This window comes from Mustela nivalis (genome assembly GCF_964662115.1).
Source record: "Mustela nivalis genome assembly, chromosome: 11".
NCBI lineage: Eukaryota > Metazoa > Chordata > Mammalia > Carnivora > Mustelidae > Mustela > Mustela nivalis.
In genome coordinates, this window is record NC_139030.1 from 105,904,095 (window position 1) to 105,931,156 (window position 27,062).

Consider the following 27,062-nt stretch of genomic DNA (forward strand, 5'->3'; position numbering starts at 1 on the left):
TGAACAGGCTGAAAGCGATTAGCAGGAGATAATGCAAGAGCTCATCTCTTTATTTTGTAGTATTTGTACAAATCAATAGGAAATCATGAAGCCTTAAATGACAAATGGACTTCACACCCGTAGGATGGCTGTTATAAAAATAATGATAATAACAATATTGATGAAGATGGAGGCAAATTGGAACCTTGTACACTGCTGATGGGAGTATAGAATGATGCAGCTGCTGCGGACAATGGTACGGCAGCTCCTTCAAAGATGTGCAGTAGAATTGCTATATGATCTAGCATTTCCACTCCTCGGTATATACCTAAAAGAATTGAAAACAGGGACTTGAATGGATATTCGTACACCAATGTACATAACAAGATTTTTTATAATATCCAAAAGATGGCAACAATCCAAGTGTCCACCGATGGATGGATGGATGGATGAACAAAATGCAGTAAATCCCTACAATGGAATATTGCTCAACCTTAAAAAGAAATGAAATGCTGACCCATGTCATAACGTGGACCTGGAAAACATTATGCTAAGAAAACATTATGCAATACAAATACTGTATAATTCCACATACCTGCGGTACCTTCTATAGTCAGATCCGTAGTGAATAGAATTGCGCTTGCAGGCATGGGAGAGGATGGAGTTAGTGTGCAGTGGGTACCGAGTTTCAGGCTGGAAAGATTTAGAAGTTTCAGAGATGAGTGGTAGTGATGATTGCAAAACACTGCCTGTGTACTTACTGCTACAGAATTGTGCATTTAAAAATGACTAAAGTGATCCATTTTATGTGATGTATGTTTTATCACAGTAAAAAAAAAAAAACTTAAAAAGATAAATAGGCCAAGGAGATGAACATGGAGGTCCCAAAATAGGAAATGTTGTAAGCAAGCTGTCCTGGAGAAAGATGCTCAGCTATGTTGGTGTCCAAAGAAATGCAGCATTTTAAATTTCATTTAAAGGAATATCATCTTTTAGTCTAATGGATAGTGAGTATTATGTGTCCAGCACACAAAGTCTGGAATATAATTATATTAAAAACATATTTTACTTCTCTGCTTCTTCCTGTTTTCCTAGTACAGAGATAAATTCTTCATTTAATAATTCTATATTTCCTTTAAAAATTCTATACAAAAGGTAGATCTTAAATCATTCCTGGGACTGTCTCCTCATATGCTAGTTCAATTTTTAAAAAGGTTAAACTTCTTCCTTGAGGCTTCCAAGTTGAGGTTCCAGTGTATGGAAGGTATGATAAGAAATTTTTAACAAGAATTATATCAAATGCAATTCTGAAATAATTTATTTTATTAAAAATGTGTTTGGCTGCAAAGAGTAATTAGAGGACTTCCACCCAATATATATACAAGTGTTTGTAGTAACAAGAGTCAGAGGCTCTGAGCCGACACTGTGTCCTTAAACTGAATTCTTATTAACTGAGCTCCTTTGCATTCCTGACCTAATAATGGATGCGGCCACATACCTGCTTTATTATCTCTTTGTTATCTCATCATTTCCATGAGTCATGATTATCTTTTGGCAATTCAATGAAGGCTTCTAGAGCAAATCTTTTTTTTTTTTTTATTAAGATTTTATTTATTTGACACAGAGAGATAGCAAGAGACAAGCAGGGGGGGTGGGAGAAGGAGAGGCAGGCTTCCTGCCAAGCAGGGAGCCGGATGCAGGACTTGATCCCAGGATTCTGGGATCATGACGGGAGCTGAAGGCAGACGCTTAAGGACTGAGCCACTCAGGCGCCCCTAGAGCAAATCCTTTTAATGGTAATGAAATGTAGCTAAAAATACATCTCTCACTAATAACTTCATCAGAGAATGTGAGCCAGGTGTTATACTAAGTATGCTTTAAAAAAAAAAAAATGCTTCTGTTATTTGATTTAATCCTTGTATCCTTCTGCGACAAATGATATGACTCTCATATTATAGGTAAGAAAATAGTCTCAGAGAGTTTTAATAACTCCAAATCACTCAGCGTGTTGGTAGAGCTAGAATTCAAACCTGGGTCTGTCCAGCTCCAAACTTCTGATCTTTCCACTGCATGTAGGAATGTAATTATATTTACTTCCTAAGTGTTAGAGTGATTTATAAGAATGAAAATGTAAACATGTGACTTTGTAAAATAGTCCATCAATAAGCATAGCTCCTAAAATTCCATATTAATCCAGGAGCATTTTTTGGTGTGTGTCCAAGTTGTTTAGCTTTCACAAACAAGCTGTGGTATGTTCAGAATAAAATGCTTCCTATCCATGTCAAAAGTGCAGATTTGTTTCCTGATAAGATGTACTATTTTGGAAACTGTCTATTTCTTATTGTGATTCAGGTGCAAATAACAGGAAAGCATATTTTTTTCCTATCATGGCAAAGGGGAGGTATTTCTAAAAAAGAATGCTTAATGTAATGATTTAAATGGACATTATTTTGTACTGTGAGTTAGGAGAAAACAGATTATAGCACAGGGTTGAAAGAAGTAACAATGGTCTACTGACCTCGATAGGAAAAATCCAGCCAGGGAATTTCCCCAAGACTCTAAGCCATGAGGCAGGTCCTCAGAGACACTCAGCGCTCTTCCCTGCCCAATAAAATGAAAAAATGTAAAACTGTAGACTTTCCGAGACATCCAGACAAATGCAAAATGAATTATTTTGCCAGAATTGATATTCATGTCCATGTAAGTATTGAATCACTACATGAGTACACCTGAAACTGACATTACACTGTATGTTAACTAACTGGAATTCAAATAAAAACTTAAAAAAAAAATCTGACATCAAAAGAGATACAAAAAAAACAAACTTGTCTTTGCACTTCTTCAACAACTAAACAAATAGTAATATGTATGTAATGTGAATTTGAAATGGTTGTGAAAACATAAAGAAAATATTTTTTAAATATCCTATTTCTCTTTAGAAATTAAAATAATTTCAGATCCTCCCAAAAAAGTGTGAAGATTGGCCATAAGCCATTCTGCATATGAAAGACAAGCATGAGCGCACGCGCGCGCGCGCACACACACACACGCACACACACACATGGCGGTCTCCTCTCACTCAGAGCGGTCTCATCTATGTCTGCTGCTTCTGTTGCAGAGCTCACACGTGCTTTAACCGCCTGGATCTCCCGCCGTACCCAAGCTTCTCCATGCTTTATGAAAAACTCTTGACCGCAGTGGAAGAGACCAGCACCTTTGGACTTGAGTGACCTGGAAAAGCAATGTCGGGCTCCGTACGGACGGGCAAGTTCAGAAGCTGCCCTCTTGAAGAATGGCTGAACATTGGAAGCTGGAAGAGTGCACTTCCGTTAGAGTAAAGCTGAATGCTCTGATTGTCCAGGAACACACACGCTGTCCCATTTGGGGACCGGATAGTGGTGATGAGTCCTCTCGGAAGGATTGGGGTGAGCTTGATGCCCAGGGAACAACCCAACAGTCTTTCAATCAACTGTTGTTGACTGCCAAACTTTTTTCCATTTGTGTTATGTTCCAAGACAAAGACAAACCTGTACACGATCAGATCCATGGTCACTTTTAGGGACTCAGGAGAACCTTGAAACTTACCACTGAACGTGGATCAAGCCACACTGGCAGCACTTGGCCCAATCTCCAAATTAGTGCAAGTTAAATAATATAATAAAAACCAACATGTTTCCTAAAAGTACACTCACTGAAGCCCTACGTTATAGCAGAATGTTCATTTTCTTGCTTCCGAGTGCCTGCATGGTGTGCACCATAGGTTTCAGCTTTCATGGGACACAAGCAAAAATGAAACCCAGTCAACATGAGGTAACTTTACAGATTTGCAATAAGGCGGTCTGTGACAATGTAAATGCCAAGTGAAATGTGTGTAATTAAGGCTGAAGACAAACTGTTATACAATGAATAACTAATGACAGATTTTATGCTTTATAATGCATGAAAACAACTTAAAAATAACTAGCAATTAATCACAGCATATCAGGAAAAACTACACGTGAGTTCTGTTTTATTTTTCATAGGTTCATTATATTTATGTTCTTGGAGATGTATATAAGAACCTGCCTGTCATACTGTGTGTATCGCCTGCTCCATTTCCATGTTCCATGCTTACTCGGGCATCATGCTAGTACGTATCCTTTTAAGCACTCTCAAGAGAACAAAAGGGCCTTTTATTTTTATAAAGGTACAAAAAAATTCCCCGAAATATTTTGCACTGAATGTACCAAAGTTGAAGGGACATTACGACTAACAGCAACTCCATCACATAACAGATGTAATAGAAAATCGCTTCCAAATCAGACTTCCTCACAGTGCCGTGTCTACCACTACAAGGACTGTGCATCTAAGTAATAATTTTTTAAGACTCACTATATGTGATAGTATGATATGCATTTATTTAAAATGCATTAGACTTCTTCCATCCATCAAATACTTTACAGGATGGCATTTAATACAGATATTTCGTATTTCCCCCACTGCTTTTTATTTGTACAGCCTCATTAAACACGAAGCTCATTTAGGGAGCCATCAGCAACACCCAAGAGATCAGCTCTCTTTAGTAATAAGAATTCCATTTTCCCTCATCGATGAAGACATCACAAATTGAAACTCTCAGTACTATATTTCTAAGCCTGCATTTTCACTGATGCATAATTTTCTTATCAATATTAAGAAATAATTTTTCTATGGTATCTCAGAAACTGCATGATATCACTAATGTTATTTCTGCATAATTTTATCAGAGGATGTTCTTCATTTTTATTGCTTTTAGGGTTATTCCACATCATTGTTTATTTCTTGACTTATGGCCATAACTAATTGGAGTCAGTTCTTCAGTAGAGTGAAGTTAAATCATGGATAATAAAAGCATTGGATTAACATTTGGTTTGCCAGCCTGTGGTTTTACAGGCGTTGCCCCAACACCTCTTTGAGAATTATAAGTAGCCATGGGATTCCTATTATGGGATGTTGGCCATCTTGTATTTTATAGGGTCACATGCATGGTTTTCACAGGTGGTTTGTAAGAACTAATTGTTGGTTAAGCTGTGTTTACTCCTGAGACCCTCCAGAGGAATATCACTCGTGTTGCATTCCTGAACTATGCAACATTCCTGAGCATGGGGAAACGTTCCCCAAAAAAGGTTACCAAAATCTAAAGATAAGAAAGGAGGATTTATCTGTGTACTATAACTGGACCAGAGAAAAAGGGAAGAGAAAAAAGTTTTAATTGGAGATGTTAGTTTGTACTTACTGATCATGAATATAAGTATATATTTAATTTTGCAAACTATTTTTACTTGTTTGTATTTTTTTCATTAAGAGGAAATTTAGTTATAACATACTTAAACACACACACAGACACACACACATCCTTGATGGTTCAGAGCTGGCATTCACTAAGTAGCTAGTGTAAAAGGTTACACATTTCTTTCAAAAAATCGAAGCTAACCATGTTAGCTTACATTTTGGTTTGTGACACTGTGTTACCATATTCCACATTATTGGGTAAAAGAGGTTTGAAATAATATGCATCTCTTTAATTAATCCTAACAAAAATATTTCTCATTAAAGCATCTAACTTCTTCCCAAAGCTGCTGCTGCTCTAGTTCTCAGAACTGGGAATTAAGGAAGATGTACTTAGCATATGATATTTGGATAACTGACCTATTATTCTTAATTAGTAAAACAAAAAAGTCCAATAGTCACTATAAAAACATTACATAACATTTCCACAGAATAAATTAGACTTGAATATCCCCTACAAATAGAAATGTCCCTAAATATTTTCTTCTAGACTCTGAGACTAGATGACTTGGCTGTGTGGTCTCGTTTTCTTTAAAAAATTCTTGAGTGACGCTTATAGTACACGGTCTTCTACTATAAAAGACCGTCACGATGCATTGCGTATGTATGCAGAACGTCGCGTACATGAAGCAAGAGGCACGCTGTTGCCCTTCACTCTGTACCAGCCCCTGGGTTTGGTGATGGAGCCACAGGATTCAAAACCTGCCCTTGGGAAGCTCACAGTCTCGAGAAGTAGACACCAAGGTTTAAAAAAAAAGTATTTTTAATAAAATTTGGTATGTTCTACAATTAAGGAATGAAGAGAGAACGGCTTATTCCATCTGGGAAATCCCCTGAAGCCTTCATACATGGGAGATACTGTGTGGCTAAAAATAAAAATCACATAAATGCTCTTTCTCTTGGTAACTAATGGCATGTGATAGTGTGTCAGCACTGGTCCGGCGGGGAGGCCCAGGGCGCTTTCACACACTAGGGTTTAAAGTGCTCAGACGAGGAGCTGAACCATGAAGGAGCAGCTCAAGGATCTTCAAATAATCAGAGAAATGGCAAAATTAAGTCCAGTATTTTCCCTCTGTTTCTCCTCTCATCTGCACTTCTATGTAACTTCAGTTTTCAGGGGGAAAAATGCCCAGTCCTCGAGCCCAACCTACTTCGGGGGTCAGGACGTTTATTTTGTGCACAAAAACAAATGGATCTTGGCTAAAGAAGTGTGGTCACAATTTTGTGGCGTATGTTGGGTGTATTATTTAGTGGACATCCTATACTCGAAGGGAAATCCGTTTCACCTGCATTAACCATGAGACGTGCTGAAACTGCATCGAAAATGATGAGCAGTAAGGGTAGAATATGTGTGGGCATCGCTTTGGAGTTTCAAAGTGCTTTCCCGTGTGCCATCTTAAATCTGCTGCTGCTCTCGTGCTTCTGGGGGGTAGAAGGTATCAAACCCAGCTGGGTGGAGGTTGATTTTCATGGATCAATTTCCACACTTAATGGTTACAACTCTAGTTTTCGTTTCAAACAATGTGGAGACTGATGTTTCTACAAACATATTCCACTCTCAGTGAATCTTGCAAGATGTTGCATCTGCCCAAATTCTCGTTTTTTTCAAACATTTTTAAAACGCGTCACCTTCTGAAAAGCTTCTGGAAGGTACTAGTATATTCGTGGGGAAAAAACTCCTCATGGACTTAATACTTGCATTTTACTACTTGTTATGAGAAATTTAAAACATTGCAAAATTATGGCATTTGGTGGATTTCTACAGGAGTGTGGTTTATTATTATTTGGAAGCAAAATAATGGGGAAGAAAACCCGCTTTAATCACTAACCTTATTTTATTTTTTAATTCTTAATGAGGATGGATCTAGAAGGTCTGGGAGGTAGGTTCCAGTGCTATGGATGAAGGAACCCTTGCAGATTCTGTTTTCCTTCCTGTCCTCTTCATAGTCACTCCATTTTTGTCTTTCTTTCTGCACAAGTTGCATTTATGACTTGACCACTTCTAGCTAAAGAAAACATCTTACAGTAAAGAGTCTGAAAGTCTTTTCAACTAAATTGTGTTGGAGAGATTCCCAAGGCAGGTGGTAGATTTGTTTATCTAACATGGAAGCAAAGGAAGACGAGAGACATTAAAGCTTTCTAAACTAAGGCCAATGGCTGCCCACGAGAGGGGCGATTCAAGCGAAAAGCAGACAAGAGAAGCCCAGCAGTTGTGTTCCACCCCGGCCGGAACACAGTGCTAATTCCTGACCAACTGTCAAGACTCTGGGAGGTAGCTGCCTTCCAAAGAACTGGGACAAAGGAGATAACGCGTGTGCGTGCTGCCCCTAATCACAGAACTTTGGGCCAGAAGGAATGCGGGGATGGTTAAGACGGGATCCTAGCAAAGGGAAAGTAAAAACAAGGGCTGGAAAGATCACCTTTGGGCTTCAATTTGGTTTCTGACCTCCGGGAAGAAAAGAAGAAAAGAACGTCCTGCTGCCCAGTGAGGACACTGCTTGATAATCTGCCTGGTGGGAAATTAGCCTCGCTGTGTAACTTCGGTAGGCTGATAACATCTTCGGTATTGCACAACAGAACTTGAAAGTATTAAAGCTAACCCACAGATGAATCAGGAAAATTTGACAATTTAGCATTAAATTATGTTGTGGATTTGGTTTAACTTCAGAATTACTGTGGCTATTATTGAACTTTATAAGTTAAAAAAAAAAAAATGGTGTAGCCTGACATACTTATGATGCTTAATTTGTTTCTCAGCAGACATTCTTTGACATGAGAATAGAGCTTTTGGGACATTTTCGTGGTTTCTAGTGGTTAGTTAAATGTTCCCTATTAATCCAGGAAGCAGAAACTCAAGAATTGGGTTGCCGAATTGCAAATGGAGACCTGATCAGTGTTTCCAATTTTCCAGGAATCTGATCAAGACTGAAAACACATTGGCTCAGACTTACTCTGCTAGGCAGTTTACTTGGCTTTCATGATGGTACAGTTCAGCAGCATTGGCTGGCCCTAGTTTTAGGGCTTCTGGGGAAAAAACAGAGTAATCATATTTACATACATGATCTTAGCATCTAGTGGCCTTGGGCAGGTGATATCTTTCCATCTAATTTTCTCTTAGGACATTACCTCCCTGAGAAGTGTCGATAGGTCTCTGGGGGGATTCAGGCTGAGTTAGCTATTACTGATGCAGGTAAGGAACCATCAGTAAACTTCCAGTTACTACACCTTCTGTAAAAGAGGATGGATAATGTTCAAGAAATACCTGGGAAGTACTAACCAGGAAACACACAGACCTGAATGTGCTTTTAGGACCTTAATGCTTTAAAAGCTGTTATTACAACCTATTTTTCTTTATGTGATATCGTAAGTAAAATCTGACGCTGTTAATATATTGGAAAGTGCATAAGATTACATGTTTTTATAATAGGGATGCAGGCATTCCAAAATAGAAGTACATGCATCTCTCTTGCCTCTTACTGAAAGTATTAATCTAATTTTATAATAACGCTTACTTTTTACTATTAAGGCTCTGTAAAAAAAAAATACCATATTTATTTCTAAGATTTCAGTAGAGCACAGGTGATGTATTTTTTTAAGCCTTTCCATTTCTTTTCACCAACTCCAGCCACGTGTCCATTATTCCATGTGTCACAGTCAAGAGCTATGTTTCTTTCTATTTTTGTTGAGTTGATTTAAGCTTCGTATTTGTCCAGTGTGACTTTTAACAGAGAACTAACGGGAGGTATTTAGTATTGACTTTAAGACCTTACAGTTCTCACTTCACCTTATATTTAAATTTCATCTATTTTTTTCCAGTGCAAATAATGCAGATTGTTGACATCCTAGAAATGATTTGTGGGTGGTATTAAATGGAGCCTGAGACTCTGAAATGTAGACTAGATGTTGGTTTTCTGGAAAGCTTGTATTCTTATCCTCACCTGAACCCCTGACTTTTGTGTTGTATTTTTTTATGATTCCAAAATGCTTTGAGGGAAAGATATTTTAATGTGTACAATTTGTTTTATTTTCATACTGATCTCTATTTTTGTTTAAAACCATTTTGCACCATGAAATCACTTAATCCAAAATAAATCTTCTTTAAAAAAATAGATTATTACTTCTCTGTGATACATTTGGGAAAGAAAAAACTCAAGAAAAAGAGAACAAAGTAGGGATAAAGGTCTCATGGGATTAGCATGCAACTTTGTGGATACGGGAAGTTCTCTTTTCATGGTATTTATAATTAAGAATCCATTTTGTTTATCCCTAAAAGAATATTTTGGTATTTGATAGCCCATCAAATACTGTGGGAGAAGTGAATAACTCAAGTAATAATGGGCTGAGACTATTTGTTAAGCCATCTTGGTTGAATGTTTGTTGCATACGCGCATCTGCATACCACCTGTACCACTGTCACCCATGTCAATATCATCCAAAGATCACATATTCACAAGCCGATAGGGCCCAACGAGGTATTGCATGAGTGAACCTGGCTGACTGTAAGCAATACAGAGGTGGGATTTACCCCAAGTGTGCATTCTTATATTTTACTCCAGCTCTAGTCACATAAAATTCAGGTCCAGTGCTGAAAGTTCTTCTGATTTATCAAGAGAAACCTAGAAATCTAAAAATTTTTTGTGATATTTCTAGATTTTTTGAATCCAGTGGATCAAAGCAAATATGTCTGTTAGTTGAATTTGCCTTCTAACCAGTTTGGAACCCTTTATTTAATCAATTGCACTATCTTTTATAGTTGATTGATAGTGTAAATGAATTGACTAAATACATGAACTATTACTAAGACAAGTAGTTAACAGAAGAGACGGGGGAGGAGAGCAGTTGCTGAAGGACATACTTGAACATGATCCGTGCTTACCAGTGTCTTTCCAAAAACCAGCTTGTATTAAATCATGTGAGTTAAAAGCATGGTCAAGATTTCATGGAACAAGTGTGCCATTAAACTCTTCATTCTGTGTTTTAGACTAGAAATAAATTTCAGATACCACATGAGAGTAGTCGAAGGAAAGACTCATCCTAATTATAATGACTACTTTGTCATCGCATTGAAAGGGAAGAGCAAGAGATTGCATTCATGGCACTGACTTCCTGGTTTCGGTGTCATATTAGTCCACCTATAGTGTTGGACCTCAGTGTAATTTTATAACGATAAATTTATCTGCCTTCATTATATTCTTTTGTTAAAACCTGAAACGTATTTAGTTAGCGAATGTTTTAATAATGCATCATTTCCACCATCCTACTAATTGCTCCCGTGAAGTCTTTCTTGGTGTGTGTGTGTGTGTGTGTGTGTGTGTCTTTTTTCTTTTTAAATAACATACAATGTATTATTTGCCTCAGGGGTACAGGTCTGTGAATCATTGGCTTACACACTTCACAGCACTCACCATAGCACATACCCTCCCCCATGTCCATAATGGAGCCACCCTGTCCCTTTTCTTGGTGTTTTTTATTTCATCCTTTAGCTAGGAAGCATTTAACCTCTTTATCAAGAGGGGGAAAGGTTTTTTCTTACATACTTTTCTCTATTAATCAAAATGTTTACCTGTTAATGGCTTTTTTTCCTTCAAAATAGGTACTTCCTTCTGTAGCTATTAGGTGACTAGTATAACATTTTTCAAACAAATTAAATATTGAAATGTAATTGAAATGAGAACATCTGATAAAGATAAAATGATCACATTGATAGAAATCAGCTTCACATATTTCATTGTCCTCATTATTATAGGTTCTTTCAAAAGATTTTTAGTCACTGGTTGTCCCTTTAGAAAAAGCAAGCAGTTTCCCAAAGTATAAATCATTGGAACAATGTATAATTCTCTGACAATTTATAATAATCTTATAAGATACTACCTCTTACTACACACAAAAATGGAGTAATATAATACTTCATGTCTATTTGGTATTCAGTTGGCATTGGCAAAGGGATCCCAAGTCCAAATTCTTGAACTTTGTCATGACATTGCTCATGATATCCCTCTCCCTGCTTCTACCCCCAAGTTAAATCCTAAACTCAAGGCCAAATAAAGAACTGCTTTTTATTACTATGAGGCTTTTCCTCCGATGCCAAATGAAGTCTTCTTTTAATTGGATTAAAACATATGAAGGGCTTCTTTTGCAGTAAGTAGAGTCGGTTCTAAGATCAAAAGAGGTCAACAGGCTTCTATACCTGTTTCTTCCTACACCCACACTCCTAGCTTGACTCTTATGTGCCTCACTGAGGGAAAGGCAGGTTCTAAGAAGAGAAACCCAGCCAATAAAGAAAAGTAAGAGAATATGTTGCTTTATGACTCTGAATATATAACATGTGACTCCATAGCTGGTCCACATGGCCCGCTCTACAACTTCCTAGGGCAAAGGAGTCCCTTAATGGAAAAAGTACTACTGACAAGTCCAGCGAAATGAGAAAGCCAAAAATGAGGTAGAACGAGATGCTCAAACCTAACTGAGGCTAGGAAGCTCTCTCTATCTTCCAACCTCAAGGCCTGGAAATGCAAGAAAAATCTCAAGCGATAAAATCACAAAAGAGAACAAGTTCCTGAACCTGATCAATCCAGATCAGCATTTCTTTTTTGAGGATGGAATGAGGGAGAATGGACAGGAGCTATACATTTCTCCTGGGGGCAATTCCATTCTGGAATGATTGGCTTCCCAAACCAAAGCAACAAAACGAACCATTTTTAACCGTTGACTAAAGAACTACTCACTAGTTATAGATAATTTACTATTATTCCATTTTCAATTAAGAAACCATGTCAAAAAAATTTAAATGTGGCACCCAGTGACCATGGTAGAGGATCCTCCAAATATGGAAATGTAGCTGGAAATCAATGCTACCGAACAACATGACTTGTCTGCTTCACTCACTTCTAAGTAAAACTTTCAAATATCATCAAGCTTGGTTTTAATTTGAAAATGGAAGTTTTCCCTTATTAGCTTTAATAACAACTGGTCCCTCGCTCCCCAAAATACTGAAGGAGTTTGATGATCCAGTAAGATAGCGCTTTAATTTCTCCTCTTCCTTGAACTGACATTGTGTACCCTGGGGTGTGCTTGCATTGCTTTGAAAAGCAATGTCTGTATCATCAGAGTTTCTTCCTCATAGGGTACGACTGATGAGTTGGAACTAAAATGTTTAGGTTTGTTTTCTCTCATCTGCAATTAACCTGTCTGTTATATCACTCATAACAATGTTTAAGGAGGAATGAAGATAGCAGGTTGTCTGAATCTTGGAACCAAGCAGGAATGCCAATAGTTTTGTGGCTGGCGTACATGTACAGAGTTTTTCTAACCAGCCACATCATTTGGGTGTGGTGATGGTTGTACACATACACGCTACTAAAATTATGTTTCCTAGCTGACTTTGACCTGTGCTAAGGTAAGGCCCTTAGTTAGGATATAAAACATATTTTAAAAATTAGTCCTGGGCACCTGGGTGGCTCAGTGGGTTAAAACCTCTGCCTTCGGCTCAGGTCATGATCCCAGGGTCCTGGGATCGAGCCCTGCATTGGGCTCTCTGCTCTGCAGGGAGCCTGCTTCCTCCTCTCTCTGCCTGCCTCTCTGCCTACTTGTGATTTCTCTCTGTCAAATAAATAAATAAAATCTTAAAAAAAAAACTTTAAAAATTAGTCCTACACCTTGGAGAAATGACTGATTCTAGGAAATAGTTAAGATAAGCCTGAAACATTATGTAGTGCTTGAAAGTAGGGAAGTACTTTTTTTTTTTTTTAAAAAGCCCCAAAGATGGAAATGTGTTGAACAGTTACAGGAGACAAATGAAAGGGTTCCAATGGTCAAAGCTAGAACAATCTGAACAAGAAAATAAAAAAAGTAATACTGAGTTACAACACAAAATGCGAAATAAATGAAGTCCATACTGATAAATAAATGAATAATTAATAAAGAAGAGACAAATCTTTCATGCAGAAGAATTCCAAATGATTTATGTAAAGACTCCACCCTTAAATGTGGGAATGTTCATTCATTCATTTATTCCCTCCAAGGAGCACAGCACAGAAGGCAGGTGGGGGAGAAGAGTAACTTCATAGTGAAGAAACCTGACAACCACTACCTCAGTCAGGTGATCAAGGCCCATATCAAAAGTCCTAACCCATGTGGCTTGACATGATGTGATAAAAATGGCACCTTACCTCTGTGGTCTTCTTCCTCAAACCCACCACCTCAGTTTAACCACGAGAAAAACATAAGACAAATGCCAATGTAGGAGCCTTTCACAAAATGCCTGACCTCTACTCCTCAAAACTATCAATATCAAGGTCATCAGAACTAAGAAAAATCTGAGAAACAGAACAGCCACGGTCAAGAAGATCTTAGTGAGACAGAGTGACTGAACGTGATGATGTAAACTGCATAGAACTGTGGAATGGAAAAAGGACATTAGGTGAATGCTAAGGAAATCTGAGTGAAGTATGGACTGTAGTTAATAATAGTATATCACTACCATAGAAGCTTACGTAACCTTCATTAATAAATAAGATTTGATAAGAACATGAGGCCTATTCTTGGATAAAAGGGTGAAAGCACCCATGTTTCCAGAACGGTGTGAGCCAGTAGCTTTCCCACTGGAGTGTCACGTGACAATAAAATTTAGCTCCATGCACAACCTTTCCAACAGTATTTGGTTGGTGGGAGCAGGAGAATGGCTTAGTGTTGTGCACTTTATATAGAGGCCACTCTTAGGCAACAGGCCTGAGTGATGGAAACTTGAGCGAGGCAAAAAGGCCCACAGTGACTACCAAACAGGCACATTAAGTGTCCCACATTGAAATGGCCATAGGCCCTAACTGGCCCATGAGCTATTTGCAACAAGGCACAGTTCCTAAGATTATCAAAAAGAGAAAGTTCCATATGTTCCCATACTTCCTCACTCTGCCCTGTGACTATAGCCCCTCACCACCACCATGTGGCAGATGGTCTATTTTTGCTGTCCTGCCAGCTGCTCCCTGGTAGTGTATTCAATAAACTTCTATCTCTTTGTTCTGCCTTGGGTGAATTTTTTCACTACCCATGCCACTGGCCCCCATCCAACCAGAATATATCACACTTTACATGTGATTAAAAGGAACATTAACTGATAACAACTAGTAATTATCATCCATACTTACCATTATTATATAAAATGGAATAAAATTCAGCACCCACATCAAGAGGACAATCTCAGAATAAATATCTTTTAAATAAATTCATTTATTTAATAATCAGGTTCTACTCTGTTATTTACAACCCAACAGTCCTAGTTACTATATTCTATAAAGTATGAAGTACTTTCTCTGGCATATAGGAAGTGCTCAAAAAATAATAATTATGGGGGCAATTTTCTGTTATCTGACCTCCTACATGGTTGGGCACTGCCTTACCTAAAAGGAGTCCTGGTCTGGTGTTGAAAAGGTGGACTGGTTTTGTTGAGACCTATTCACTGCTCTGCTGCTCTGACCAAAGAGATAAAAGTTCCTCCCTTTGTTTTGTTTTGACCCATTTCTCTCCCAATAGGTCCATTTGTCTCAATCACATTCATGAGCCAGTAGTTAGAGTCTGTTCTATCCTTTGAGGAGGCCCCACTTCTTCATCCACTGTGCGTCCAGATATGAGAGCCACATTTTCGTGTGATACTAGAAAGCTGGGAATAGTATCATGTCAGATTCACCCAAGAAGCAGAAACAAACTCTTGGTCTTTTCTTTTCTGAAGGCTCATCCCTCACATGCTAAGGCACCGAGGTATAGTTTATAAAAACATGGCCTTCCTCCGCCAGAGTGGCTAAAATTAAAAGGACCAATGATAATGAGAGTTGGCAAGGATATGAAACAATGAGAATTCTCTGCATTGTGGTGGGTAAGAGTGTAAACTGATGAAATCAGAGAGGGAGACAAACCATAAGAGACTCTTAGTCATAGGAAACAAACTAAGGGTTGCTGGAGGGGAGGGGGGTCGGAGGATGGGTTAACTGAGTGATGGACATTGGGGAGGGCACATGGTGTAAAGAGCACGGGGTATTATATACTACTGATGATCACAGAACTAAGAATACACTATCTGTTAATTAATTTAAATTTTAAAAAGAGTGTAAATTGATGCAATCACTTTGAAAAAGAGGCAGAACTGACCAGAACTAAACATATGAAAAGCTATGACCAGCAATTTCACTTTTGAGTGTATGCCCAACAGAAATGAGTGTACCAAAACATGCATTCAAGAATATACATAATACTCCAGTAATAATAACTGGAAATACTGCAAATGTCCATCAACATTAGAATAAATAAGTAAGTTGTGATTCTATTAATTTATTGGAATATAACTCAAAAAGGAAAAAGAATCAATTACTACTATAAGCAAAAACATGGATGAATCTTGCAGACAAAAGTAGCCCAGGGTGCCTGGGTGGCTTAGTGGGTTAAGCCTCTCCCTTCGGCTCAGGTTGTGATCCCAAGGTCCTGGGATCGAGCCCAGCATCGGGCTCTCTGCTCAGCAGGGAGCCTGCATCCCGCCCCCCTCTCTCTGCCTGCCTCTCTGCCCACTTGTGATCTCTGTTTGTCAAATAAATAAATAAAATCTTAAAAAAAAAAAGTAGCCCAGAACAAAAGGGGGTGTATCATAAGATTCCATATATACATGAAGTTTGAAAACAGGGAACAGGGCCTGTCATGAAGGAGTCAAAATAATGGTAGACTTGGGAATATTGCCTGACAGGAAGTGCAGAGGAACCTCTGGGGGGCTAAAAAATGTCTTATTTCTTTATCTGGATGGTGGTTACAGGGATGCATACATATTTGGATTTTATCAAGCTGTACTTAAAATATGAGGAATTCTTGTATGTAAGTTAGAGGCTAATATAAAGATCAAAAAATTTAAAATCTAATTTGCTTAAAACAAAACATGGTCTTTGAAATATGACAAATCTATCTCCTTATCCTGGCTCTGCCACTTCTTGGTTAAATGACCTTTGGCAATCTCACCAGTGTAAGTCTCACTTTTTTCATTCGTAGGATAGGGATAAAGCCTTTCTCATGCAGTGTTTTTTATGTTAAATGAGATAATGTGATTCTAACATACTGCTTTGCATTTGGTAAGTTCTCAGTTTCCCCTTCCTTTCCCCTGCTGTTCTGGTAGAGTGGCCTCCTTGTTCCTATACATTGTCTTTAGGAAGCCACCAGATCTCAGACCTACTCTAGGGAAAGGTGATTGACTTACCAAATCACCTATTTCCTCAAATCCCTTTGGAAACTCTTCTGGGAATGATTCTCTCATCTGTCCATCCATCCATCTATTCATCCAACCGTCCTTCCATCCAATCAATAATTATTGAGTTGTTAGTTTGTGCCAGGCACCATGATAGGTGCTGGGAAAATGCTGGTGTAAAAGCAGACACAGTTCCTGGTCCTTGGGAATTTACAATCTTGTTGGGAAGACAAGCAGTAAACAAATAAATCCATCATTATTAATTATGATAAAAAGTACTATAAAGAACACAGGGAAAGCCTCTCACAGGTTGTAACATCTAAAGTGAGAACCGAAGGTAGAAAAGCAGCCAGTCATTGGAAGATCAGAGGGAAAACTGCACTATCCTATCATTGAAGTCTTGTAACATCCAAAATAATTACACAGTAAACATTAAAGACATACTCAACGCCCGCGAGAGTCTTCTCACATGTGAACGCCAACTGTAACATCCACTCTGCTTCTCAGAAGAGGTTTTTTGCAGACTTCCTGTTTCTTAAAAGTTAAACTACCAGATAAGTAACTTTCCACTACAGGAAGACAAACTCATTTGTGTAATGAGTTATGGAGATGGGACGTTTGGGAAATAAGAAATGGAAACAGGTAACCCAGTCTCTGAGGCGGTGCCCTGAAAAGGTCATGGGACTTGCTGCGTGAGATCCAAGTCTGTCTCCATTCCACCGTATGACCTCAAGCAGGTCACTTCACTTCTCTGAACCTGAGTTTCCTCGTGCGAGAAGCAGGAGTAATAAAGACTATCTCAAGGTTATGTTTCAAGAATTAAGAAATGACATTTACAAAGCATCTTGCATGAAAAAGTATGATCATGCTTTATTAAAACATTCCTGTCATTTCACTATAAAAACTTTAATCCTTTGTGCTCATGTAATCTCATTACAGAAGTGTCATATTTTAAAAATAAGTACCCTCCTTTCTCTTAAATGTCTTCTGTGAACCTCGGCTATTGACTTGGAATTCTTAGTTCTGTGTTAGATCTTATTACTTGGGATGGTACATCATTCTGGATTTTCCTAATTCCCCACCCCAAAGTGCCCAGGCAATCCGGAGCAGCAGTGGGGGTCAGCGAGTTGGGAACACAGGAGTGGTAAGTTTTGGGGTAGGCCCAGTGCTATATGTGGTTGCAGGCAGAATGACCAAAGGGCTCAGCCTGGCTTTGCCCTCCGGACTTTGGGCCCTGCTGACATATTACAGCCTCTTTTCCTTCCCTGTTGTCCAAGGTGGCTCTATGGTAGGGCCTCTTCTACTGTCTCAGAGAAAGGGTGGGGATGGGGGAGGCCAGAAAGCAGGTCAGATCATTTTGCTCATTGGATTTCCCGTCTCGTAGGGGTAGCCCCGAAGGGTTGACAATCTTCGCTTCTAGACCAGGGCCCAGACCTCAGTTGGAAAAGTCACTCTCAAGAGTCTTTTTTCCTCATTTGTCTAGTGGGGTGTGGTAAGCCTTGCTCCCAATATCCTCAGGGTAGTTGAGGCTTCGATAAAACACAGCCTGTAGAAGCTCCATGTTAACTAAAATGCCGTACAGACTTTAGGGGTCGTTAGTAGGAATAAATTCTGCACCACATGCAGCGTACACGGCTGACCTAGAAGCCTTTTAGACCTGCTTGGGCCTGAGTTACTAGAAGGGGATTTTTCTAGGTCAGTGAGTAATAGACAGTGTCTCCAAGGTGTTGCCCATTTTTCCTTTAAAAGGGCAACCTTCTCCGAGATAAACTTTGTAGTGAGAAGAACATGTTTTAAAATTACACAAAACTAGCCTATTCCAATAAATTGTATAACTTATTTGGGCAAATCTAAATGTATTACCGACCTCAGTTAAACCGAGCAAGGCTCCCTGAAGAAAGGGGAACTGATTAAATCTTTATTTCTGCAATTTCCTGTTCTTAGCAAGTGGAGAGAAAGACAAACACCCTGGGTGAGAGACAGGAAGACACAGACTAATGACTTGATGCCTGTGCAGCTTCTCTCAAGTACACCAAGATAATCACCTGCAAAGTGTTAAAAAGCAAAACAAAACCAAAAAAAACCCCTCATTTTAAAAGATGCACCCCGAATTTAGGCTTGAGAAAAACAGGTTATCATTGGTTATCACATGTGCCTGCTTTTTCATTTCTCAACGCGTTTCCAAGGTGAGGTGTGCTGATGAACACTTTTCTGTTGACTTCTCCTATAAACAAAACTTTCCTCTAAGACTTAGCTGCGGAGAAATCAGAATCCAGATCCAAGAACCCCTAACTAAACTCAAACCTGGACAAAAAGCATGAAAGGGGGGGGAGGGGGGAGACAGGCTACTTTCCTTGTATGTTTTTCCTGGATTATTTCAAGGCACTACTTGAAAGGACCCTTAGTTGGAGGTAGTATTTCAATTGTAGGAGAAGATACTTTGTCTGGTTGAAATTAATTTAAGTCCCTAATAATCTGAGCTATCATCACGAAATGGGAAGCTCTGAAGGGCCTAACTGGCCCACATACTTTTCACCATTGAAGCCTAGCAAGAAAATGACCAGAATAAAATATTTTAAAATTTGCTTGCAAAAACTGTAGAAGGCAGAACCAGTCCAGGCCCTAGGAGCTCAGACAGAAAAGCATTATATTTTATATATCGTATAAAATAATAATGAAAAGTACCTCATAGGAACCAGTTCCAAAATCCTTTCTGGATAATTTGGTATGTTTGAAAGCTTGTGTGCTGTTCGTGCCTCTTTAAAGCACTCTGTAAAACAAGATACTCTCAAATGTGTCAGAACATTTCTGTTTTGATTGGCTCACAACTGCTCGAGGTACTTGCGATGAGTTATAATGAGCTAAGCCCATGGCATGGCGGCATCACTCATTTTCTTCAGCGCCTCTTGCCCATTTTATAGAAATTGCATAACCAGGAAGTAACACAGTGGAAAACCTTACACTCTGCTGGTTAAAAGTTCGATCACAATCCCAAAATCGAGCTAAAAGTTTATAGCTATAATAGACGGCCAACATTTTTTTTTTCATCTTTCAAAATGCTAAGCATTTAATTTGTTTATGTAGTTACTTGTTTTCTATAGCAGATAAAGCAAGAAATAAGTTTATTTCACTTTTTCTTTCCTTTAGTTAACCATGGTTTGTTTGTGGGATTCCAGAAAGGCTCATGTTCAAATAAACCGAGATCTATAACTACAAAAGTTAACTCAGAAAGCAGTTCTTGGTACGATTTTTCAGAGTTATTAACTGCAAACAATATGCGTCTCTGGATGATTGAAGCTACAAAGGAACATATTTGAAGGATATTGCATAGCTCACAGAACAGAGATCTGGCCTGGAGAACCAGGGTCAAGGCAAGATAACCAAGGAATAGTATACAAAATCACACCCATGGATTTTTTCAGGTGAAGACAACACTCCTGCCGCCCAATGGGATTCTAGGCTACGGTTTGTGCTATAGACACCACTGAGAATAGACAAAGGAGAGGCCACGATGGGGCACCTGGGTAGCTGGGTGGGTTAAGCCTCTGCCTTCAGCTCAGGTCATGGTCTCAGGATCCTGGGATCAAGTCCTGCATCCGGCTCTCTGCTCAGTGGGGAACCTGTTCCCCCTCTCTCTGCCTGCCTCTCTGCCTACTTGTGATCTCTCTCACTCTGTCAAATAAATAAATAAAATCTTAAAAAAAAAAAAAAAAAAAAAAAGGAGAGGCCACAAGAAGTGTCGCTTCAGGGACCTGATTTCCCTGCCACTTCTCCTTCTGTCACTGAGTTGCTCCTGGCTCTAGCCTCACTTGCTCCAGATCAAGGCTCAGGTGTGTACCGGTGGTTGATAGAACCTGGGGTAAAATCGAGTTGCACGTGAGGCTAAAGCGAGAGTATTTGGCACTTTCGCCTCCTCAGACTCAAAGGTGAGAAATTCTCCTAATACTGGAGGGAAGAAGATACGATGTATCCATGGAATGACTTAAGTTCCAAAGCAGGGAGACCAAACTGGTTCCTATGATTAGACCAGTAGTTCTCAATTTTTCTAGTTTTCAAAATTACAAAGAATCCCAAAGGGATTTTTACCTATGTGGGTTGTAATTGTCTGTTTTCAGCATATAAGAAATTAAAAGAGAAGTTTTAAATATATTTATTAATTCATTTAAGATAATAAAAATTATACGTTAACATAAATGACATGCTTTATGAAAATCATTGTATTAAACAAAACAAAAGAAAGTGATGATACAGGAGGCATTTGTTTTACATGTTTTGTAATCTAATTTCTGGCTTAATAGAAAAGAGTCAGGTATGGGCAGATATGAGAACACACCTGCTTTTACACTAATTTGTTGTTATATCACACACTCTGAAGTCTCAGGAAAACAGAATTATACACTTGTGAGAGAATAAGAGTGAAAAGGAAATAAATAATTGTGACTTTGGGGACTCCCTAAAAAGGTGTAAAGTCTCCGTACTACAGTTGGAGACTTCCTCCATGAAAGATTCACTTTGTGATGGAAATTCGATGGTATATATTATATTGACACATATAATTCTTTGGATCCCCTTCTTTTTAAAAAGATTTTATTTATTTATTTGAGAGAGAAAGAGAGCGAGCGAGCGTGAGTGGGGTGAGGGGCAGAGGGAGAAGCAGACCCCCCACTGAGCAGGCAGCCGGGGCTCCATCCTGGGCTCCGGGTTCATGACCTGGGCCGGAAGGCGGATGTTTAACCGACTGAGCCTCCCAGGCACCCCTCTTTGGATCCTTTTCTGCATTCCTGTCACATACATTTTTTATTCAAAATTTGGAAATTTTTCTCAGAGTTTGAGAGGATTGGGCCTGTGTCAAATTGCTTGTATAGTAATTTGCATAGTCTACGAAATAATGACAGACTATATTGGGGTTATTTTCTTTAAAATATTTTATTTATTTGAGGGAAAGAGCGAGAGAGAATCTCCGGCCCGCTGAGTGCCCGATGAGCGCAGAGCCCGACACGGGGCGAGATCTCACCACCCTGAGATCATGACCTGGGCCGAAATCGAAAGTTGGATGCTTAACTGACTGAACCAGGCCGGCACACCTGTATTTTGGTTATTTTATGGATTTGTCCTCTCCTTTAGTATCAGAGATGATTTCTGGCTTTAATTTCTGATTCTGTAACTCTAAGTGTGGGTATTTTAAGCAATGAGAGTTATTCATTCTTTTTTTAAAAAAAGATTTATTTACTTATTTATTTGACAGACAGAGATCACAAGCAGGCAGAGAGAGAGAGGGAAGCAGACTCCCTGTTGAGCAGGGAGCCCAATATGGGGCTCGATCCCAGGACCCTGAGATCATGACCTGAGCAGAAGGCAGAGGCTTAACCCACTGAGCCTCCCAGGCACCCTGAGAGTCATTCATTCCTTTAAACTACTATTTTATTTTAGAACAGTTTAGATTTGCAGAATTATTGCAAAGATAGTTCAGAGACTATGCCACAATCAGTTTTCCCTAGCAGTATCTTACATTAATAGGGTACATTTGTCATAATTAATGAATTGATATTTATTAGCTGATATTAATTCATATTGTTAACTAAAATTCATACTTTATTAAGTTATTGTTCAATGTCATTTTCCTGTTCCAAATTCTCGTGCAAGATACCACAATTAGTCATCACGTTGCCTTAGATACCACTCAATTGTGACTGTTTCTCAGACTCCCCCCCCCCTTTTTTTAACTTAACATATAATATATTATTTGTTTCAGGGGTACAGGTCTGTGATTCATCAGTCTTACACAATTCACAGCCTTCACCATAGCACATGCCCTCCCCGGTGTCCATCGCCCAGCCGCCCCATCCTTCCTAACCCTCTCTCCTCCAGCAACCCTCAGTTTGTTTCCTGTGATTAAGAGACTTCTCTTGTTTTTTATGATTTTCACAGTTTTAAAGAGACAAGGCAAGAAATTTGGATGTCCCTCAACTGAGGATGTCCTCAACTGGGATTTATCTGATGTTTTTCTCATGGGTAAATGGGGGTCCTGGGTTCTGAGGAGGAAGATGACAAAGGCCAAGTGTCGTTGTCTTTATACCATGTTAAGGGGACGTGTTGTTAATGTGATTTGTGATGATTTGTTAACCTGGACACTTGGCTTGAGGTAAGTGACTGTAATCTGTCTGTCAGAAGTTTTTCACTGTAAAATTAATTTTTCCCCTACCTTTCCACACTGTCCTTTTAGAAGACTGTCACTATGCATAACCCACACTCAAGGAGGGGGGAGTTCACTCCATCAACTTGAAGAGTAGCTATATAAATTATTCAGAATTCTTCTGTATGAAGGAAAGATTTATTTACTTAATCAATCATTTTCTATATTAGTACATACTCATGCACATCTATGTTACTCTTTGGTTTATAATCCGATACTACTTTATATATTTAACACGGTGGCTCAGATTGTCCCAGCTTTGGTCGTTGGGAGCTCTTTCAGTGGGCTCTTGGGTCCCTTTGACATATTTCCTTCCCTATTCCTAGAAACATCAATTTCTCCAAGAAGCCTTGGTTCCTTTTAGTAGAGAATCATATGGGAAAGCGAGGCCTGAGTGTTAGGTGTGCTTCTTGTTACTGTCATTGCTTCTACGTGCTCTGACCCATATCTATGCATATCTATAAATATTTTTATGTGTAAACGTTTACATCTATGTTAAGTTCAACATTGTGCAACCAATGTCTCTAGCTTTAATCCATTAGCACATGGGTCATTCTAGCCCCTTCCTCTTGCTTTTGTTATATATTTGCATTTATATTTTTATTATATATACTTTCTATATAATAAAATTATATTATATATTATTATAAAATATTACATTTATTTATTTTATTATAAAATATTATATATTTAATATATTGTATATATCATATACTATATATATATTGTAATTTATATTTTTAAAATGAAAAAATTTTGAAATAGTAGTTGTGAGAGGAAACAAAAAGATGAAAAGATCAGGGACTCCAGGCACGAAGGTGAATTAAATACCCAAGAACCCTCTACTCTATTATTGAGCACCATAGCTATTAAATACTCACAGTAAAGGGCCAGATAGTAGAAGGGGAGCTTGAATCCTGGCTCTCCTGGTGACCACTCCACTAGTGACGCAGACTATGTAACTTCCCTGTCCCTTGGTTTTCTTTCTCTGAAGGAGGAAAACTTGGCTCTTTGCTTATAGGAGTGTGAGGATTAAATGAGTAAACACCAATATCACATTTAAAACAATGTCAGGTTCATTATTTATAAGCTATTGTTAGTCTTATCCTGTGGAGTATATTATCATTTCCATTTTACAGATGAAAAGAAAGACAGGCATGGATATATTATTACCCACTCAAGGTCTCACAGCTAGTAATATGTGCCCTTTCAAGGGTTTCTAAACAGCTGTATACCTACATCTTTTTTTGTGAAAATGAAGCTATGAAATGCTATTCTATAGACTTAGAGGTAAAGCTAACTATAGCAAAAACTTGAGGATGCCTTTGCATATCGTAAGTGTTAGGGGTGTTGAGATAATCATTAATATTATCATTTCCCAAATTACCAACACTTTTGTGCCGTGAAAGTACTCAGCTAGTGGACTAGATTGACCTCTCAACGCTCATGATGTCACCTTAAGCCAGGTGAGGCAAGGACCATTCCCAAAAAGGGAGTTGATGGGGGTTAAAAGTTGGCTCTGCCTTATCTTTACCTACTGCTGTCTGTTTTAAGAAAACGGATTCAGTGGCAGTTTCTTGGAAGCTTTACTATTTGCCTGGGGAATGGGACGTCAGGTCACGGTTGATGGAATATGCCATTGGTAGAGGAGGTTTCCTAGGAGAATGAAAGAAAGGAGATTTTAAGGGGAGAACGAGTAGGCATTCATCTAGTCAAATCAAGTAAGTGATGATTTTACACCCTACATTAATTTTTTTGTTCTACTCAATATCTACTTTGTTTTAGACACGAGCGACTCTAATTCCTTTATCGTGCACAGCCCTGCACGTCAGCATTTGTCGATCCCACAGCTTCATTTCGAACCTGGGTGCCTCCACCCCGGGGATGCTGAAGGCAGAAGCAGCCACCTCCCTCTCCTCTTTCCTTATCAGTGACTTTATCACATCCCCCTCCCCCAAACATTTCTCTTAACATCAATCCTAAGAGTTGAGGGAAACCATAAGTATCTTATAAAGTCATTAGACAGACATTCATTTAGGACCTACTATGTCTCAAGCATTTTTCTAGTCACAAGATGCTGTAAGTGAGCCAAGTTTACGTAACCCTCCAAATACACGTAACCCAGATCCCTGCAAAATAACAACCTCTCATGAACTGAGGGCATACCCTTGTCCAGCAATGGGTTCCATGTGCACTGTTGTACTTAAATCTCACAGAAGTAGCTATTATTATTATCCTCATTTCACAGATGAGGAAACTGAGGGTTGCTCAAAGTCACACGACTGGAACAGGGCAGAACTGAGACACGAATGCAGGTGTGCCCGATGCCACACACCCAACCACGCATACCTCCGCTCCCTCTCGCAGCTACCAGGAGGCAGGACCTCAGGGTTCTGTTCATGGCTGGAGGGTAGCAGCTTTTCTCCAACTTTGCTGCAGGTTCTACTGAATGCTTTGATTTGCAAATATAAAGGATTCTCTGAAGCACATTAAGCAAATTGTGGTAGGCAGCTGGCAGAAGACAGCTGCAGACCAGAAAATGTGGCCGGATGTGCTGGGGAGGGCAAGACAGATGGATGTGCAGTGAGGCAGCTCCGAGCGGCGACAGGCCGAGGTAAGAGGGGCTGACAGATTAGACCCCAGACGGAGTGGAAGGAGCCCTGAGATAGTCTAGAACTGTTTTTATCAGCTTAGCAACTACAACTCGGCTATCAGTATTTCTTTGCCCACGTCATTCAAATGATTATTCAAATAGATTTTAAAATCTGGGTTTCCCCCCAGCTCTGAAGTATGGCTGAGGCAATGACATAGAAAGACCTTGGGATTAAGGATCAGGAGACCTCAATTCTTGTGCAGATATCCAGCAACTAGTTCATTTGTGTGCTCCTCTGCGAGCCCGTTACGTTCTCTCATTCTGGGTTGTCTCCCTTCTAAAACAAGGGAATTGGGCTACTGAGTCTTAACGGATTTTTGACGTTTCCAACTGCCCCGATGCTACGAGTTATCGAGCACCTCCAGTGAGCCTGGCACCCCATTAGACAATTTGAGGTTTAGAAGCAATTGGGAGGCACATGTCTAGCCCCCGGACCTGGGCTGTCCAATGCAGTAGGCACCAACCACATGTGGTTACGGAACACTTGAAATGTGGCTGCTGTGACTGCATCGCAATTTTATGTCATTTTGATTAACTTTGAATTAAGAAACCAATACTGCATTCAGTTACTGAAAACTTCAGTGTTTGAAACAACATCCAGACGTGATTTTTCTTTTTCAACAGTAAATTTTGTGAATCTAAATATAGTGTTTCCAATGAAAATTTCATATGCAAATTGGAATGTGTGGTGTGAAATACACCAGATTTAAGACAATATGAAAGAAAAAAGCATGTAAAATATCATTAATAAGTTCATAGTGAGGGGCACCTGCGTGGCTCAGTGGGTTAATTAAGCATCTGCCTTTAGCTCAGGTCATGACCTCAGGGTCCCGGAAATGAGCCCCACATCAGGCTCCTTGCTCAGTGGGGAGCCTGCTTCTCCCTCTCCCCTCCCCTTGCTCGTGTTCTCTCTCTGTGTCAAATAAATAAACAAAATCTTTTTTAAAAATAATGCCATATTGATTACATATTTACATAACAATATTTTGGATATACCAGGTTAAGTGAAATATAATATTACAATTAATTTCACCCGTTTTGGTTTTTTTTTTTACTTTTTAAATGTAACTAATAGAACATTTAAAATGACATATGCAGGGGTGTCCGGGTGGCTCAGTGGGTTAAACCCGCTGTCTTTGGCTCCCATCATGATCTCAGGGTCCTGGGATCGAGCCCCACATCCAGCTCTCTGCTCAGCAGGAGCCTGCTTCCCCCGCTCTCTCTGCCCGCCTCTCTGCCTACTTGTGCTCTCTCTGTCAAATAAATAAAAATCTTAAAAAAAAGAAGACATATGCAGCTTGCATGATATTCCTTTTATGATGGTTTTGGAGCTTATACTCTATCAACTGTGGTGTGGTGGGTGGTCTGAATGGCAATCTAGATCATCAGTCATAGGTGCTTTGGAAAAAAGACTAGTATCACCCTTTGAGGAAAAGATTAGCATCGCTCTGTACCAGTCTGACTCATTACTCTCATCAGGAAAGACTTCCCCCAATTACCTTTGCTAACAGGGTTTAAGAGAGCCAGGGGACGTGAGGACTCTGCCGTCCCCAGTGCCTCCCAGACTGGGACGGGCTGTAGACACCATGGCTAACGCAGTGTGACCTACCCAGCACTCCTCCCTCCCTGTGGACCAGCCTGTGTCCACGCAGCCGGAGTCCCCTTGCTGGGTGCAGGTTCGAGCCAAGCCCCTTCAGAGTGTCTTGCCCCTCCGA

The 27,062-nt window shown here is 39.4% G+C and overlaps 1 protein-coding gene and 2 long non-coding RNA genes across 7 annotated transcripts in view; 1 reads left to right on the forward strand and 2 right to left on the reverse strand.

Moving 5' to 3' along the window:
- Positions 1–9,395, forward strand: part of HECW2 (HECT, C2 and WW domain containing E3 ubiquitin protein ligase 2) — a 368,867-nt gene extending 359,472 nt beyond the window's left edge. For all 4 annotated transcript variants that reach the window (XM_082689013.1, XM_082689011.1, XM_082689012.1 and 1 more), the window contains one exon: positions 3,098–9,395. In XM_082689013.1, the coding sequence (XP_082545139.1) occupies positions 3,098–3,209 (112 nt within the window). In that variant the 3' untranslated portion in view covers positions 3,210–9,395. The remainder of the gene's footprint in view (positions 1–3,097) is intronic.
- Positions 19–1,326, reverse strand: LOC309843533. The gene is made up of 2 exons (XR_014300188.1): positions 575–1,326; positions 19–307 (listed from the first exon to the last, which is right to left on the reverse strand). It is a non-coding gene; the product is annotated as an uncharacterized lncRNA (long non-coding RNA).
- LOC309843526 lies at positions 8,424–25,959 on the reverse strand. 2 transcript variants are annotated; one of them, XR_014300179.1, is made up of 4 exons: positions 25,044–25,958; positions 24,229–24,350; positions 23,576–23,682; positions 8,424–8,514 (listed from the first exon to the last, which is right to left on the reverse strand). It is a non-coding gene; the product is annotated as an uncharacterized lncRNA (long non-coding RNA). The 2 variants fall into 2 exon arrangements; XR_014300178.1 differs by having other exon boundaries at positions 23,576–24,350; positions 25,044–25,959.
- Between the last annotated feature and the right edge of the window lie 1,103 nt (positions 25,960–27,062).